This window comes from Priapulus caudatus, unplaced genomic scaffold, assembly GCF_000485595.1.
Source record: "Priapulus caudatus unplaced genomic scaffold, Priapulus_caudatus-5.0.1 Scaffold1065, whole genome shotgun sequence".
Classification (NCBI taxonomy): domain Eukaryota; kingdom Metazoa; phylum Priapulida; class Priapulimorpha; order Priapulimorphida; family Priapulidae; genus Priapulus; species Priapulus caudatus.
In genome coordinates, this window is record NW_014578126.1 from 49,913 (window position 1) to 62,780 (window position 12,868).

The window sequence follows — 12,868 nt, forward strand, 5'->3', positions numbered from 1 at the left end:
CTACTGCCATGGCCACTACTCACCTGGCACCATACATGACCATGGCCCTCAACGCCCATTTTCACTGAAGCACCATCGCGGCCCCGACGCGCCACCCCTCCACGACACCCCCGCGCCAGTGCGCTGCGCCCCCCCCACACCCCAGTACGGTTGTCCCATCGCGCCAGTTTCTGCACGCGATGCGTTTGGTGGCAATGACATGACACAGCGACACCTGCCACTGCTGCGCGAATCGCGTCTGGATCTCAGCGCTTCGGCTAGATTAATGGCCGGACTCACCCGACGGTGGCCTGTAAAGCTCTACCTACTAATCCGCTCTCTCATCAGCAACATCATCCATCCATTCTGTTCCCCTCACTTCTTCGCCACTTTTGCAGTTGCACACTGGGTGTTTTGACCCAAGTTATTAGTTCCCCCACACCCCTCACCACGGCCTCCCACGCCGACATGGCACCCAGCCCCACCTCTCGTCTGGTGACTCAGTCCTCCATTGAATTCCCTTCGTCCCGCTCACGTATGCCGCACCTACAGCCACGATCCCACGACCTAGGACAACCACCTGCCGGGAGTGCGACGGACCATTCATGTTATCGTTTACTACCCGAGCATGGAGTTCCAAGTGTTCTTATACTTTTAATGGCCACACTTTCGTAGTTGCGCACACACGCTTAGTCAATTTGTTCCTGCATCGGTTCATATCACCTGCTAGCCCATTTATCATACGAGTACATGGCACAACACCACCTATTTTTAGTACATGGATTAACCTCAGTTTTTTCTCCAGCGACTGTTAGTGTGTCAGGTGATCGGGACGGTTACCACCTATGAACTGCCCCGACCGCAGCAGTGAGAAAGGTTTAGGTAGGGACCTCACTATTCTCACGCCTTATGACCCGAGAACATGACTCAAGCGACAACCTGTTGTTATGTTGTTATAGCTCCTCGCTAACACTGCTATTGGGCACGTTCCACTCATCTCCTCGAACCCACAGCCACCGCGACAGCATCCGCTCTCCCTCTCTGTTCTTTCGGAGCTTACAGCCCCCGTCTAAGTTACTCCGCGCGGCGTTTCGGTGCGTCCTACTCACCCTGGTCACGCCTGATAGAGAGGATACGATAGATATTAGACTTAGACCTCGCCAGAGGATAGTAAGAGAGCAAAGTGAGAGACGAGAGACGAGACGAACGGCCAAACCGCATCAGACACACGAGCCCCAGCGAGAGAAATACTGAGAGAGTGGAGAGAGAGTGGAGATATAAGAGAGACTAGAGGAGAGAGAAGCGAGAGAGAATCAAGCAGAGAATGGAAGAGAGTGAGAGATGACCCTGATTCTACCATCCCGAAAGGCGTTACTGGGAGACACCGAATAAAACAAATTGTGGCAAAAATAAAAAACAACCGGTTTTATCCGACTGTCTCGTATTCTTCCGGTCCTCTCTTGCCGAGACCTGAGAGAGGCAGAGCGACCGATAAGACATGATAGAGCCAACCCTGACCACAGAGAGACCCCTAGAGTAGAAGAGACGAGAAAAATGAGAAAAGCAAAGAAAGAGAATAGACCCGACGCGAGAGAGAAATGATTCTCTCTCTCTCTCTCTCTCTCACTTGCTCTCTTATCTATCTCTCTCTCTATCTATCTCTATCTCTCTATCAGCTGCAGGTGAGTAAGACGCCACGAAAGCCGCGCAGGAGTAAGCTAGACAAGGCTAACGCTCCGAAGAACGAGAGCGGCGGCGGCAGCAACAGTGATGCCTCCGAATCGGTACGCTGCTGCCCCCTGCTGCCCCGCGCGTGTCGTCGCACGTTCGCTTGTCTTCGCTTGTTCGTTGTGCGGCAGTGGCGGGAAAATCGGCTGGATTCTACTATTTTTTGCCGGTTCTGCGTCCGCTTCAAATTCTTTCGTAATTCGCTTGGGATTATTTTTTAATTTGCGCGTGAGGTCCGCTTTAGGTGTAGAATTTTGCGTCCCGCTTCAAATTCTTTGGACGTTCGGAAATCCTTAAAATTTGCTTGGAATTTGCGTTAATACGATTCCCTGTGATGTTCTTGTGGAATTCCGTGTGTGTGTTTAGAATTCCTTGTTGTTTTAGATTCGTGTGTCATTCTGTTGAGTGTCTGCACTGAGTTCGTAGATAGTGTGGCTGTGTGTGCATGGTACTGAAGACGATCTACAGGGGTAGAATTTAACTTTTGAACATGGGAGTCCAACGGACTCCCTACCCACAAAAAGCTGGAGTCCGCAGCAAAATGAGGGAGTGCGCAGTCTGAAGGTCAAAATTAAAGATATTAACAATAACACACGTGTGCATATTTTGAAGATTCATGCGGTTGCACGTCTGCCAAATTTTCTTTGGAAATTTGCTGGAAAAATACGGTAATTCTGCGAGGCCGTGTTCTGGAACGAACTAGTTCGTGTGGCAGAATTTTCAGGGAGTCACACAGACTCCTGCATATGTCAAATCGGGGAGTCCGACAGTAAATCAGGGAGTATTTGACTCCGGACTCCCGTTAATTTCGCACCCTGGATCTTTGTACGACTTATTGTTATCTTTTTATGTGAGCGGTCTAGTGGTCTTGTTTTGTGTGTCGTCCTTGTAAAAAAGTGCATGCGTGCATTGTTATTGGCATCTTACATACGTTAGAAAGTTCATATTTACGTATTGATTTTTTGTTACGTTATAAGTTTGAGAAGAATCCAAATATTGACGTGTTAATGATATTAAGGTCGTTAGTGCCAATTAGGAGGCCAATATAGAACATACTAATCTGTTGGACTGTCATTTTATTTGGACTCATCCTAGAATAGAATTACGCTTATAGTAAACACGTGCTTCGATGTGAAAGGGAGGGGGGTTTGATTTTAGGGAATAAAAAATCTGTTGAAGTTTTCTCTAGGTCGCTTTTTAACTACTTCGTACTTAGAAGGATAAGATATGACAACTGATAGTTAAACATGGGATATTCAGTGTGTGCTTGCTAGCTTTACAATCTAGCCTACTTCTTACGTTAGTCGAGTGCAGGCGGCTTAGATTTTGAAGAAAGGTAAAAGAAAAGGGGCATAATTAATATAATTAACCTAAAAAAATAAATGTCAATATCAGCCAAAAAAAACTTTTCTTCGACCTAAACTGATCCTACGCACGGCACGTCGTTACTTAGCAGTATTTTTAGAGTTTCCCGTCGCGATTCTAATTGGTCGGAGCTTCCGGTCGGTCACGCCGGTCGAAAATTTGCTCAGTCGTTCTCTTGTTTTCTGGCGAGCAGCCGGCGAAGGCGAAGGTTAAGCGGACGAAGAAGACGAGCGAGGGAGACAAGAAGGAGAACGGGGAGAAGGAGGAGAAGAAGTCCGGAGAGAAGAAGAAGAAGAAGAAGAGCAAGACGGAGAACCACGCCGACGAGAAGAGCAAGGAGAACAAGAAACACAAGAAGGTAGGCTGCTGCCATCTATCTGTTAATAATAATAATAACTAGAGCACTCGGAGAGCGCAGACCTCCGCCAATGCAGCTCAATTCTCTCACTGTGAAAATTTTTATTAATTAATTAAATAATTAATTGGATCCGGATCACCACCAAAATGTCATGAATTCTAAGTTACCCCATTTCTGACGTATCCTGAAAATTTAATTAATTAATTAATTAATTAATTGGATCCGGATCACGACCAAAATTGTATGAATTCTAAGTTACCCCATTTCTGACCTATCCTGAAAATTTAATTAATTAATTAATTAATTGATTGGAAATGGATCACCACCAAAATCGCATCAATTCTAAGTTAGCCCATTTCTGACCTATCCTGGGAATTTTATGAATCCGTCCATAACTTTTTCAGTTAGGCTGTACACAAACAAAGAAACGCACAAACCCACAAACCAACAAACACACGCTGGTGAAAACATAACCTCCTGCCAACCCCTTGGCAGAGGTAATAATTGTTGATATTATTATTGTATCCCCTGCGACGAACTCGGCGGGGATACTATGGTTTCATGTCTGTCCAGCCGCCGCCGCCGCAGACACTTTCCCTTCCGCTCTATAACTCGACCCCTAATTGACCTAGCGTGACCAAACATAGTCTGCTTACACATCTTGGGGAGAAGGTGCGCAGTGCACTAAAACCAGGTCACTACGACCTTTATTTGACCTTTACCTTGACCTTGATCATATTTCTCTTCCGCTCTATAACTCGGCCCCTAATTGACCTAGCACTACCAAACTTGGTGTACTTGCACATCTTGGGGAGAAGGTGTGTCGTGTACCAAAACCAGGTCACTGCGACCTTTATTTGACCTTGACATTGACCTTGATCATATTTCCTTTCAACTCTATAACTCTGCCTCTAATTGACCTAGCGCTACCAAACTTGGTAAACTTACACATCTTGGGGAGAAGGTGTGTCGCGTACCAAAACCCCTAAGGCAACTAATTTTAACATACTTGCACATCTCAGGCAGATGAGTTGTGTAACAAACCTTTGTCTTTGTGACTTATTTAACTTTACCTACCTTCTACGTTCTTACAGAGATATTTCATTCATACTAGATCACGGGGGATACATGTAGTTGGCGACAACTGCCCTTTCTAGTTATCATTATTATAGTAAAACAACGATAAAATAGCAAGCATAATAATAAAAAAATCAATAATATGATAAATTATGTGGTTATAGTAAATTAAAAATAATAATATTAATAATAATAATGACAATATAATGTTATAATTATGTGGTAATAGTAAATGATGAACTAGTTAGACCGCTCCTGGCTACAGGAGGCCTCCTGTCATCCGATTGATGAATGCACTCTTGTTTCAGGTGAAGGAGCGTAAGGGCAGCAAGAAGCGGCAGCCGCCGGCGATGCACATCACGGCCAACGCGCAGCCGATAGCCATCAAGGACGAGGACCTGGGAGAACTGGACCCTAATGCCTTCACCTCGGTACGTACGTGTGTGTGGGGATGTGTGTGTGGGTGTGTGGGCATGTGTGTGTGTGTCTGTGTGTGCGTGTGTGCGTGCGTGCGTGCGTGCGTGCGTGCGTGCGTGCGTGCGTGCATGCTTGTATGTGCACATACAACTACAAGCCACCATACAAGCCACTTATGAGGTGTGGATTAGTGGGGTACCGCGATAGCAGGGAAGAAATATGCACGGCTAGATCTTTCGCACCGCCCCATCGGTGCGTTGAGGAACCACTGTGCGACAGCATCATCAGCGTTGCCTCCGCGGACGCCGGACGCTTGAACCTCGTGCGCCGTCGTCTGAGGACAAACGCTACACTCGCCTGCAAAATTGTCAACTAATCTCAATAATTATTAGACAAATTAATATCCGCTCTGAGGTTGAACGCACCCACGCTCACAAATAAGCTCACTTCCATTACATGTGCGTGCATTTCTTTCCTAAAATTTCTATCTACCTGTTTTGTATCTCGTAATACATCCGTGCGTTCTCTTCGTTCTTGTCCTTTGTTGTGTGGCTACAACCCTTTAGCCCCATCGTAACGTCACAATGACCCCTTATCCCTGCCAATCCCATCATAACAACCTTCGACCCCCGGCTGTTTCCGTGGCAACGACCCACGACCCCCGCCGTTCCCATAATGTCGTCCCTACCTTTGACCGCGTAAATTCGTCACGGCTACTCTCGACCTCCTGCCGTTCCTGTCACGACGACCCTCGACCCCGGCCGTTCCCGTCACGATGACATTTGACCCCGATGTTTTCCACCGTGACGACCTTTGACCCCCGCCGCCGTTGCAGTGCAAGGAGATGATGCGGCCGGTAAAGAGGGCGCTGAAGCTGCTGGATCGGCCAGAAGAGGGCCTGAACGAACGCGAGCAGCTGAACCACACGCGCGCCTGCCTGCTGAAGATCGGCGACCGCATCAACGAATGCCTCGCCGACTTCAACGACCCGGAGAAGATCAAGGAGTGGCGCACGTACGTAGCTGGTTACCCCCTCATAGGTCATGCTTCATAGCTCACACTCACTATCTATCCACGAGATGTTAGTAAGAGGTTACCCCCTCATAGATCATGCTTCATACCTCACCCTCATTATTTATCCACGCGATGTTAGTAAGAGGTTAGGTAAGGAGAAGATCAAGGAGTGGCGCACGTACGTAGCTGGTTACCCCCTCATAGATCATGCTTCATAGCTCACCCTCACTATCTATCCACGCGATGTTAGTAAGAGGTTAGGTAAGGAGAAGATCAAGGAGTGACGCACGTACGTAGCTGGTTACCCCTCATAGATCATGCTTCATAGCTCACACTCACTATCTATCCACGCGATGTTAGTAAGAGGTTAGGTAAGGAGTGGCGCACGTACGTAGCTGATCAAACTCACTAGCTCACCCCTCACGCTCATCCTATATAGCTTATCAATTTTTTTCTATCAAGTTAATGATTAGTTAACGATGCAGCACTCGTTAGTGATTAGGTGGCCGCACGAGCGACGGTCTGTCGTCGGTGTTGTGGACAGCCGTACTACAGGTCGCGTGAGCATCGTTTGTTCGTTCGTTTCCATAGCAACTTGTGGACGTTCGTGTCGAAGTTCACGGAGTTTGACGCGCGGAAGCTTCACAAGCTGTACAAGCACGCCGTCAAGAACCGCGAGGAGGACAAGGAGAAGCGTGCGCAGGTAGGAGGCAAACAACCACCCACCCACCTCCCAGGGGGAGGGGAGGGTAGGGGGGAGAAGACACTCACCCACCCAAAAATTGCTTTCACAGGAGCTCTTTTTCAAGTCTGTGGGAAAAATAGCTCTCGGCACAAAATTTTTACGGGAGCTATTTTGAGCCTCACGGGAGCGATTTCGGAGGTTTGAAGAGCTCATCGCTCATCGCTCCCGTGTATTTTTTAACCCTGCCCGCCACCCCCCACGCGTCGCGATTGCAGACACGCGTCGCGGTCTGCCGTCGGTTCTGTCGAATGGAGAGACGGTGCGCTGTTGTCGTGGTAACGCGACATTAAACCCAACCTCGCGTCACGCACTGTCATCTAGGTGCGCTGTCGTCGTGGTAACGTGGGAAGCGCGTCTGCGGGTGATCTACGTCTGCGTGCTGTCCGTGTCGGGGGGGGGGGGGGTTGGAGACGCCGCGATGGCAGGGTAGAAACACGTATATGCACGGCTCTTTCTTTCGCACCGCTCCACCGGTGCGTTGGGAAACCACTGTGCGACAGCATCATCAGCGTTGCCTCCGCGGACGCCGGACGCTTGAACCGCGTGCGCCGTCGTCTGAGGAAAAAACGCTACACTCGCCCCGCTCCGCTCGTAATTATTATACAGCGACAACTCAAAACTGCTCCAATTAATTATTAGGCAAACGAATCCAATTAATTATTAGACAAACTAATCCAATTAATTATTAGACAAATTAATCCAATTAATTGTTAGACAAATTAATATCTAGAGTTATTTAATATCTAAAATTAGCACCTGGGATCTCTCACTCCGCTCTTCGGATGTAGATGCGAGAATCGATCGGCACTTTGTCGCTAAGCATTAGATTTTAGAGCCTAAACCCATCCAATCGCAACGCTAATTCATTAGAGTGGCCGGCCGGTCAATCGTCATGGGGAGGATGGATTGGCTACGGCAGGGGTCGCGCGGCAAAAGCGACCGCCCGCGAGATCTACGACGATGACCCCGCGCGCGCATTTCGTTGTCACGACGACGTCACTAAAACGTCTGCGCATTTCAGAATCGCAAGGCGCAGGCGAACTCGGATAGCAAGCGCAAGTACCCGGAAGGTTACGAGCAGCGGCAGATCATGGTGAAGCGGCCGTACGACCGTGGCGCCCCCACCGACCCGCGAAACAGGTGAGTTACGGCGCGAGCGCGGGGGGGAGGACGGGCGCGCGCCGGAGATGCCAACCACTACGATTTATCCGTTTTTTATACGAACTTCTATTCCTTTTGCACCACTATGACCAGTTTGTATCAAACTACGAATTTCACTGTGATCTCAAAAAAAAATTTTGGTTAATTATTGTCATTTTTTGTCAATTTATTGTCATTTTTGACCCCCTGAATGCAGGAAATTGCATCTCAGAATTAAAAATTTTTCTGGGGGGGGCATGCCGGACCCCCCTAGCAAACTCGGGTCACTACGTGACCCTCGAACTACTAATTTGATGGCCAGAAACTACAGATTGCTTCAAGTATGTGTTGGCATCTCTGGCGCGCTGGCAGGGGCCGCTGCGTGGCCGGGTGGCAGCATTTTTGAGCCAGATGTCGGCGAGCGGCGTCGATCGGTCGTAGCGCCCCCCTGCGGTGACGAAAAAACGTACCCGAAAAGCGATCATCCTTGTACCAGCAGCAAGTATCTTAAGTAATCTTCAGCGCACTGAAACAAACACGCGCGTGCGTGACTATTTCGTCAGCGCACATGACTGACTGACAGCCTGACTGACTGATGGGGTTTTTTAGCGGGTTTTTCACATAAACTCTTCGGTGTGTGCGCAGGTCTCGGATTTAAACGACCGGCCAATGCCCCGGTTCGATCCAGGCGCACGCCCCCCGCAATGGTTTCGCGTTCCCGCGTTCGTCTGAATCGCGCTCATGACCGACTGATTGTCTCGTGTGTTTCAGCGGTCCGCCTGCGCTCGGCAAACCGCAGTCCAACTACCAGCAGCAGCAGCGGTCGTCCGGTCAGCGGCCGGGCTGGAGCAGCAGGGGTAAAGACAGGTGAGTCATCGCTGCCGCCGCCGCCGCCCTGTTGCCGCGGTAACGGTGTTAAACCCAACTGCGCCGTTGTCGTGGTAACGTGGGAGGCCCCCGCAGGTGGTCTTCGTCTGTGTGCAGTTGCGCGAGTGCAGTCCGTAGGGTTAAGGGGCGCCGCGATGGCAGGGTAGAAACACGTATATGCACGGCTAGATCTTTCGCACCGCCCCATCGGTGCGTTGAGGAACCACTGTGCGACAGCATCACCAGCGTTGCCTCCGCGGACGCCGGACGCTTGAACCTCGTGCGCCGTCGTCTGAGGAAAAACGCTACACTCGCCTGCAAAATTGTCAACTAATCTTGTTAGTATTGTCATCTAAAATTGTCAACTCACCCCGCTCTGCTCAAAATTATTATACAGCAGCCACTCAAAGCTGTTGACTAATCCAAATAATTATTAGACAAATTAATATGCAGAGTTACATCTTGGACTCGCTCCTTTTGTCGTGACCTCGCCGTGACCTCACTTTCTCTTGTCGTGACCTCGCCGTGACCTCGCTTTCTCTTGTCGTGACCTTGCCTTCCACTCTGGCTTTCTGTGACTGTGTCCTCACTTCTTATCCTGCGACTTCCTGTTACCACTAGCACTACCTTCCTTCACTTCCTTCTGTCTCTCTTCTTCGTTCCTTCCCCCCTCCTCCCTTCATTTCTTCTTTTTTCTTCCTTCTCCCTTCATTCTTCTTTCCTTCTGTCTCTTTTCTTCGTTCCTTCTCCATCCCCAGCTGAGCGCCTGCCTCCCAGTCTGATTGAGCGCCACCTATAAATTAGCGTGCGCTGGTCGACGTGACGTGAGCGCCCTCTGTATTGCAGCTTCAGGAGCGAGGCGGAGCGGTCGGGCTGGAACTCGTACCGGCGCGACGGCGATGGCCAGAACCCCGCGGACGGCGGCCCCGCCCACCTCGACCGGCCCCGCCCCCCGGGGGGTCGGTACGTCGACCCCGCCCGCGACAACCCGAGCCACGGGGGCGGAGACCGACGGAAGTCGGACCGGCCGCCGCTGTTTCAATCGGACGACCCTCGCGACCCTCGTGACCCCCGTGACCCCAGGTCGCGAAGGTTCAAGATGGAGAAGGAGTACAGGCAGCAGAGCCAGCGAGAGCCGGATTACAGACAGAGGTAGGGAGGAGGCGAGGCGTCGTCGCGCGGGGATGCCGGGGGGGGGGGGGTTGATGAGACGTGGTGGTCGACGAAAATATTTTCCTGCAAAATATTATTATTGTTTTTTTTGTGAGAAACTTGATTCCTAAAACTGGAGTCTTTCAAAGTGGTCTTGTTGTTATTGTTTTTTGAGAAACTTGATTCCTAAAACTAGACAATCCTGAAAGATATTCTCAATGTTCTGTGAGAAATTTTGACTCCTAAAATGTTCTTGATGTTAACGAAGAGTTGAAACTTGGCGACGGTTTGTTCATTAAACCGTTTGTCGGAAGAATACGCAACGTAAAGATTTTACTCGGCTCACATCTTGTGGGGCGTGGAAAGTGTACTCTTTTCAAGTTCCCCTAAGTGGTTCGGTGAGACGGGATGCGGTGGGTAGGAGAAGGGAAGAACAGGGTAGGGTGGGGTGCGGTGGGGCAGGGTAGAGTGGGGTTGGGTGGTCGCACGAGCCAGCATCTGTTCCCCTCGCATGCGAGGCTTCGATCTATGCGCGCCTGACTAGTTGTTTGCTAAGGGGGGTGGGTGAAGTGTGGTACGGTGAGTAGGGGAGAGGGAGAGCAGGGTAGGGTGGAGGTGGGGGTCGCACGAGCGAGCGTCCGCTCTTCCTTTCTCCCTGGCCCCGCATGCGAGGCTTCGATCTATGCGCGCCTGACTAGTTGGCACGTCTAGAGCACAGTCCTTGCTACAGCAAAGTCGGTCGGCCGCACGCACGCACAGCGACGGATTGCACGCGCACGACGCGCCTTCTCCGTCCGTCGTCGGTACCGATACATTCCATCCCTCCGTCCGTCTCCTCATCGTCGTCCCTCCCCGTCCTTCCCTCCCTCCGTCCCTCCGTCCGTCTCCCCGTCGTTTTCGTCCCTCCGCAGGGAAGCCGCGGAGGTAGTCTCGAAACGTGGAAAGAAATGCGACTGTGAGTAAAAATTTGTGTGTGGTGTTCCGATAATAAGTTATGAGCGGCGGTGGTTTCCTTCTTTTCTCTCATCGACTTAGCGGCTGTCTTGCTGTCGGCAGTGACAAGGGTCCGCCCCCACACGAGGATCCGGAGTACAGGAGTCAGGACCAGGACTACGGCCGCTTCGCAGACTGGCACGGCGCCGGCGGTGGTGGAGGTGGAGGTGGAGGTGGTGATAGTTCCCATAGCAGCTACCACAGCCCCGCGGATCGACCAGGGCCGGACCGCGATGACAGGTATGTGAGAGAGGGAGGGAGGGTGAGAGAATAGAGAGAGCGCGAGAGGAGAGAGAGAGAGAGAGAGAGAGAGAGAGAGAGAGAGAGCGAGAGAGAGAGCATGAGCATATGAATGAGAGAGAGAGAGGGTGAGAGAATAGAGAGAGCGCGAGAGGAGAGAGAGAGAGAGAGAGAGAGAGAGAGAGAGAGAGAGCGAGAGAGAGAGCATGAGCATATGATATGTCGGTTTAATGTTTAATATGAGTCAGTTTAACCCGAGATGTAAGTCGGTTTAACGCCTATTGAGTTTGTTCAATCGCGTCGATTATTGTAACGTGTGATGTTAATCCTTCTCGCCATCGCCATCTCGTGTCTCCCACCAGGTAGAGAGGGAGGGAGGGAGGGAGGGAGAGAGAGGGAGAGAGAAAACGTACGTTCTCTCCACGGCTACGACGCCTTCGGTTCGGTTACACCTCAGTGTTGTTGTTGTTGTTGTTGTTGTTGTTGTTATTGGTTTTGTGGTTGTTGTTGTTGTTGTTGTTATTGGTTTTGTGGTTGTTGTTGCTCTTGTGTAACGTGTAATAAGTCAGTGTAAGTGTTTAACGCACGATATTAGTCAGTTTAACTTTGTATCTCCCATCAGGTACCACCCGTACAAGCGCAAGTCTGACCACAACTACCGCAGTCCCCCTCCCGACCGCGACTGGCGGGAGCGAGGCTCCGACTACGCACGCTCCGATTTCAAGCGACACTGACACCAGGTGGCGCCGTCTAGTCCGGCGGACACACGAGTCGTCGGCGGCGGGGCGAGACGTCTGTCGTCGTTCTTCTTTCGGCAATGCCGCGCCGCTCTGGAACGCGGGAACGTTCTCTTGTTCGGACAGGTGGCGGCGTGAGCGCACGGTCGCGGAACGGCGCGCGGGCGACGCGGAGAACTGCCACCGCGTGGCGCCACATGGCGATTGCGTTGGGGCGCCGGCCTCCCGAATCGTCGGGGGTGATGTCTCGATCCCTCTGCGCAAAACACGACTAAACTGTCGGTCTGCGACGACTCTCGGCTTGTCTCGACTCGTCTCGATCTGTCTCGACCCCGTCTCAACGGCGACTCGACCGTCGGAGCGAAGGATCGTGACGACATAACGAGTGACGAACGTCGCCACGAACGAATAAACAAAGATAAAGCGCTGATCTTGACGATCAGGATTGCTAGTCTGTCGATCGCGGCCCTGCGTGGGCGGCACCCCCTACAGGTCCGCGGCACGATCGACTCATCGACAGGCTGCGACAACGGAACGTCTGCCGCCGCGGTCATCGTCGTCGTCGTCATGTATTTATTCAGGACCTTTTACGTCCTCCCCTCCCCCTCTCTACGACGCGCGCGTTTGTATATACTGTAAAGTGTGGGAGTACGTTTCTTCTTCTTTTTAGAAAAATGTGATATCACAAGAAACTTGAACGCGAGCGTTTTGCCGCGGCGTGGCCACAGTCGTTGGTCGTGCGGCCGGGAGATATGAAGAGAGGCGCTGCTGCAGATGCTGCTGCTGCTGCTGCTGCTGCTGCTGCTGCTGCTGCTGCTACTGATGCTGCAGCTGCTGGTGGTGGTAGTGTGGTGATGGTGGTGGTGGTGCTGCTGCTGCTGCTGCTGTTGTTGGTGCTGCTGCTGCTGCTGTTGTTGCTGCTGTTGCTGTGCTTTACTGCCCCCAATCATGCTTACTGAGACGATGGCATTGATCATAGTGATGTAAATATCCCTAGCTCTCCCTCCTCTACCTCTCTCCCCTAGCTCTCCCTCCTCTACCTCTCTCCCCTAGCTC

General features: G+C 51.2%; 1 protein-coding gene across 1 annotated transcript in view; it reads left to right on the plus strand.

Moving 5' to 3' along the window:
• LOC106815212 (chromodomain-helicase-DNA-binding protein 2-like) overlaps positions 1-12,642 on the plus strand; it is a 54,172-nt gene extending 41,530 nt beyond the window's left edge. Inside the window, 9 exon segments of the mRNA XM_014819640.1 lie at positions 3,266-3,430; positions 4,816-4,938; positions 5,760-5,938; positions 6,530-6,641; positions 7,705-7,823; positions 8,595-8,690; positions 9,537-9,842; positions 10,899-11,075; positions 11,698-12,642. Of these exon segments, the coding sequence (XP_014675126.1) occupies positions 3,266-3,430; positions 4,816-4,938; positions 5,760-5,938; positions 6,530-6,641; positions 7,705-7,823; positions 8,595-8,690; positions 9,537-9,842; positions 10,899-11,075; positions 11,698-11,809 (1,389 nt within the window). The 3' untranslated portion in view covers positions 11,810-12,642.
• Positions 12,643-12,868: the final 226 nt, after the last annotated feature.